Here is a 6,000-nt window from a genome sequence, read left to right on the forward strand (position 1 = left end):
GGAATCCAAACATAGGCAACAGAGCCAAAAACCTTCAGGTGGCTGATCTGAGGCTTCGGACCAGACCAAACCTCTTCTGGAGTCTTCCCCTTAACAGCCTGAGTAGGAGAGCAGTTAAGAAGGTAGACAGCAGTAAAGACTGCTTCAGCCCAATACTTATTCGGAACACTCCTGTGTTGTAACATAGATCGAGCCATCTCAACAACCGTACGATTGCGACGCTCGACAACACTGTTTTGCTGAGGAGTGTAGGGTGTAGTCAACTGGCGTTTGATGCCATGGGTATCACAGAAGTTGGAGAATGCAGAAGAACAAAATTCCCCCCCGTTATCTGTCCTAAGAGTAATGATACTATGTCCAGACTCTTTTTCAACAAAGGACTTAAACTTCTGAAAGATACTAAATACATCTGATTTATGTTTAAGAAAGTACACCCACATCTTTCTACTAAAATCATCTACAATAAGCAAAAAATATTTGCAACCAGTAACAGAAGATGTATTCATAGGACCACAAATATCAGCATGAAGTAATTGAAGTACCTTAGATGCGCGCCAAGACTTTCCATGTGAGAATGAAGTCTGATGCTGTTTGCCAGCTTGACAGGCGCCACATACTCCAAGATGCTGAGTCTAAATATCAGGTAACCCTGAAACAAGTCCCTCCCGAGATAGCTGAGAGAGATACTGAATGTTGAGATGTCCATATCTCTGATGCCACAAAGTGCTAAGAGGAGAAACACGAGCTGCCAGAGGCACTTCAGGAGAATCACCAGTGTCAAGAAGCCTATATAGGCCATGATCCTCTAGACCAACAGCAACAGTAAGACGAGTCTCCCGATCAATGATGGAGCACTTGTGAGCACTGAACACCACATCTAGTTGAGGAGAATTCCTCATAATCTGGCTGACAGATAGCAGATTAAGTTCCATTCCAGGAACATAATACACATTCAAAAAAAAAAGAGTCCTGCCACCAGATTGTATCTGAACAGTGTCTCTGCCAACAACTGTATACTCCTCACCTCCGCCAAATACAACGGAATCACTGAAAGGTGAGAAGTCTGTAAACCAGTCACGTCGATGAGAAAAGTGACGTGATGCACCAGAGTCGATGTACCAAGCAGAAGACCTGGCATGATCTGAAGACCTCTTAGCCATAAAGGCATAAAAGGCAAACTCTTTCTGCTCGGAATGTTCCGCAACATGCGCCTTCTGGTGTGACCCTCCCTGCTTCTTTTGTTCAGAAGCGAGCCTCTGACGGCAATCTTTCTTCATATGGCCGTACTTGTGACAGTAATTGCACTGCACATTCTTCTTCTTAGCTCCATCCTATATCTGAGAAGAGCCTTTCTGCTGAGAAGACTGAGAGGGCTGAAATTTGCCTTTATCCTTCTGAAAGGATTGAGCTGTGAAGGCATTTTCCGAGGAGGCTGATGTAGTACCACTACCAAATTGCTGTTTCCAGCGATCCTGCTGTAGAAGTTTGGTGCACAATTCTGAAAACTTCAGATCAACATTAGTGGAAGTAATATTGAGGGTTTCAATGAAGTGCTCATGCGATTTCGGAAGACTTTTTAAAGTGATTACAACCATGTCTTCTTCCTCCATAGTCCGACCAATAGCTTCGAGTTGATCTCGAATGTCCTTAATCCTCGTGAGGTGCTCCTGTAAGGACATACGTTCGTCCATCATAATGGAGAACAACTGATTCTTCAAAAAGAATGCTCGGCTCTTGTCGGATGTCTCATGCAATTCCTTCAGATGCTTCCAGATGTCAGAAGCTGTCTTGCCGGAAGGAATCTGTGGTAACTGATCATCAGTTACTGAGAGTTTGAGAAGCATGACTGCCTCCCGATTGCGTTCATCAAACTTATCTTGATCTGCACCAGGTGTACCAGGACTGAGCTCTTTGCCCAAAACAAGCTGGTCAAGACGCCTATATTCAAAAATGGTCAACATACGCTGTTTCCAGATGTTGTAGTTGTGACCATTAAAGCGTTGACTGCCTTCTAACATCAGATTGGTGAGAGAAGCCATTTGCACGTTTCCCAAGAAAAATTCCTGGCTGACCCAGAAAAATCCAAAGACAACCCAGAAATGCGTGCAAAAAAACCCAGAAGGATTCTCCTGTCAGAATTTGGATCCACGGGCTCGAAAATCGAGGCACCCAGAAAAAATGGACAACAACCCAGATTAGGGTTTGAAAAACCCACCACGAATCTGCAAGAAAAATTGAATTTCGATAAAAACTGGAGGCAAACACCTCAATCGAAGATTGCAGAGGTCGTGGGCGCCATTGTTTGCAGAGAGTGACGAGTTGCAGGCGACGCTGGAGGTGACGACGCCGAAGCCTGCAGACGTGCACAGAGCCGAAGTCTGCTGCAGATCACCGAACAACGCCGGGAACAGGTCGCGGGTGAATGACGCCGGGAACAGATCGCGGGTGAATGACGCCGGGAACAGATCGCGGGTGAATGACGTCAGGAACAGGTCGCGCGGGACGTTGCAGGCGGAGGTCGCGACGCGGAGGTTACAGACGGTAAAACGCGACGATATAACCCCGCAGGTCCGCGAACACAGATCGAGGTTGCAGACGATACCACCCTGCAAGCACACGAACATGCAAACACAGGTTGCGGAAAAGATGACGATCCTGCAGGTCGAAAACCGACGATTCCACCCCAGAAGCCAAAAAAAAATTTTGATAAATTTTTCCAGAAAATAATTTCGAAAATTTCCACTAATTGAAAATTAGGATTAAAAAATTTTCGAAAAAATTCCTCCTATGGCTCTGATACCATAAAACAGTGCGAGACACGCAATGGATTTCAAAGAATTGATTCAATAATCAGAATGAGCAAAACGCTCATAAATAATACAAGCTATTTACAAGAATAGCAAGTTTCTAATTAGAAACTGCTGAGAAGATCGAAGACGATCTGTCTAAAATAGAATATACACTGAATGAGCATTAATACTAAAATTAACATATTTTAATATTCTATTACATATGAGAGTTGACAAAGTAGATGGATGGTGCTCCTTGCATGGGCATTAGCAACACCACTACCAGTTTTTTGTTAGATCCCAACCAACCTTTGGGGTATCAGGATGTGTTTGACATTACTCATTTGCTCAACTATGTGGCTATACTCTCCTTTGCAGCAGGTACTTACATTCTTCCTGATGATATTGATGATGTAATTGATCAAGTTGAAATGTTACTTAATTGCTATCTTGAGCATTTCAATATCCTAAAGGAAAACCAAGCTAGAATATATAGGGGTATTGAAGAAATAGCAAAATCTCTGAAAGTTGAGCTCCCTTTGGATGCCAACACAGAAGATTCTGTTTGCTACGAGGTAGAGGAGGAGGAAGGCCTGATCGAAGTCCCACCTCCTCCTAAATTTGTTTAAGTGTGATAAATATATAAAGCTTGGTGGAGACCAGGCAAGGCCTGCTTAATTTGTCCCACATCCCCTTCTTAATAATCCTGACACTAGCATAACTATGACAATATATGAGGAAGGACCATGGTAATTTGCCCTTTCGTCATGGATTAGGGAAATTTTGATAGTACATGGTTCTATTTTTGTTGTGGTACTGTCAATCCATCCTTTTGGGTTTGCAATCCAAAGATAAAGAGGTTTTTTGTGGGGCTGGGTAGAATGCTCTTGCTATATTTTTGATAGTTTTTTCCCATATTTGTACAATGTTCAGATGCATATATAATATAAAGTGTTATCAAGTTCACTAGCTTGACAATTGCTATATGAATTTGAACAATTACAGTCTGCAACTATCCTTCATTTACTCTAGACTTGACAAGCATATAGTTAAATTTCTCCATCTTGGATTGGTTCCTTCCATCCTACTTGAGCTTTGGTATGTTGTCAGTTGTATTATATTTTTCATGGATCAATGCTGGTCAGTTTTGCTCTAAGCATGAGTTTAGAACAAGAAAAGCATCAAAAAAGAATTCAACAAGTAGAAAAATAAAGACTATTCAATTTTTTCCCCTTTTATTTTTTTTATTATTTTTCCTTTAATTCAAATATTTCACTTAAATGTATTTTCTTCTAATTGCATGTGGTTTTTGCCGCCTGATCAAATGATTGCTGGATTCGAACATTGTTTCTAATTGATGTATCTCAACGGCATGGTTTATAAACTAAGCAAATTTAAACAGGTCCGAGATTAATTTCATACTCAAGTTCATTTAAGCTGCACGCCTCACCAGCCAGGCGTATTCGGGTCAGCCAATATCTATGCGTATATCACAGTAAATGGAAATGAATTTCGTCGTGTACTTCTTTGAAGTTGGACCATACGCATTTAATGTCATACTTCATATAAGTTACACACCTTACTTTGATCAAAGACAAGTTAAAAGGAAATGTGTTTCATATTTACTTAAGTTATATGTCTGACAGACATAACATACCTTAGGACGTTTATCAAGCGAATAGTTGAGTACAATGTTAAATGAAGGAGCCATGACAGACCAGCTACAATTCTGATCTTGCGTAGCAGCAGTAAGCAAAGAGGCGATGCATTTCGCAATAACTTTAACAGCCCCTGGGGGAAGGGCATCGCCTTGTTGGGCATGGAGTGAAAGCAAAACCTCCATGGCAGGCGTTGCTTTAGAAGCCAGGAACGAAGAGGGCAACTTAGTGACGAGCAGTGATAAGAATGTGCAGAGGGCTGTAGTGACACGAGGATCCTGGTCGTTATCTGAGAGACTTTTATTGATGGAATTCATGGTGGCTGCAAAGTATGCAGTGGGGAGGGGAGGCAAACCCTCGTCTTTCAATAATTGTGTCATCGCCCCCACAACCGCGCATAAATGGCGGTGTTCTGCTGCCGCAGAGTTACCGTATCGATTTCTAACAGACTTCTCCATGTCCTCTTCTTCGGTACCTTCCATGTTTTCTTTCATTTAGCTTCTTCTCCTAAAACCCTTCGCGAATTACAAACCTGCACACCTGCGTGCTCTTGGGTTTTAGTTGTGTCCTAATATTCTGTTTATCACTTGGGAGGGTTTTAGTTTCTAGGTTGATTTTATGACGGCCACTAAAAGCTTCCCGAAGAAAGCCAATCTTAGGCGGTATCTTATTTTTATTTATTTTTTCTAAAATAGTTGGATTACATAGATATAGTTATTTTTAGTTTTATATTGTGAAATAAAAATAGTTAGATTACGTAGATGTTGTTATTTTTAGTTTTATATAGTGAAATATAATATTGTGAATGAATGAAGGTTTGTTTTAATAATCTTTATAAGGTCAAATAGTTTATGGGATTCACATGTAGTCAGTAGCATAGATAAGCATATAAGTTCAAAACAAGCAAATTGTCAATACTGTGTCTATTTAATCCTCCCTTCTTTTTGGATCTTGGGTCTTTTATTATGAATCTTAATCAATTAGTCAGCAATTTTGGTTATCCTTTCTTTTTTAATTAGATTACTCAAGGAACCCATATTTAAAATCTCAATGTAATTTGCTTGAAAATCTATATAAGTCAAACACTCCATGATGTTGGATTATTTTGTCTTCACCAGCTCCAAAGTACAATAACAGCATATTCTATCTACCCACTCTTATTTAAACATCACTCACCTTTCGATTTGTTGTCCTCATTTTTTATTATGTAACAAAAGCAGGATAACCCCTACGAATTTTTGTCCAAATTCGAAGTTCCCCTCTCTAAGTTCATTTTTTGAGGCAAATTTTTGCTTCTTTAGTCTTGTCCAAGATTTTTGTATCCTACTTTAAGTCGTTAATTTGTAAAATTAACACAAATCTTTCTTTGAAGAGTTTTTATAAAACTGGTGTAAATCAGAGTTTAAAACCAATTCTACACTTGTTTTATGTTCCTAGGTGCAATTCAAAGTTATAACTTCGAATTACACCTCTATGCTTTAAGTGCAAATTAGAGTTATAACTCTGAGTTGAGCCTGTTTTTTGGAGATAGCAAAAATAATGCATTTTGGGGT

At 40.1% G+C, this 6,000-nt stretch overlaps 1 protein-coding gene across 3 annotated transcripts in view; it reads right to left on the reverse strand.

Annotated features, from left to right (window-relative positions):
• LOC131067795 (uncharacterized) overlaps positions 1–5,054 on the reverse strand; it is a 149,655-nt gene extending 144,601 nt beyond the window's left edge. For 2 of the 3 annotated variants that reach the window (XM_058002951.2, XM_058002950.2), the window contains exon 1: positions 4,447–5,053. In XM_058002951.2, coding sequence (XP_057858934.2) covers positions 4,447–4,941 — 495 coding nt within the window. In that variant the 5' untranslated portion in view covers positions 4,942–5,053. Of the gene's footprint in view, positions 1–4,446 lie in introns of all 3 variants that reach the window. The other variant, XM_059218118.1, reaches the window with a different exon arrangement.
• Between the last annotated feature and the right edge of the window lie 946 nt (positions 5,055–6,000).

This window comes from Cryptomeria japonica, chromosome 3 (genome assembly GCF_030272615.1).
Source record: "Cryptomeria japonica chromosome 3, Sugi_1.0, whole genome shotgun sequence".
In the NCBI taxonomy this organism is placed as follows: Eukaryota; Viridiplantae; Streptophyta; class Pinopsida; order Cupressales; family Cupressaceae; genus Cryptomeria; species Cryptomeria japonica.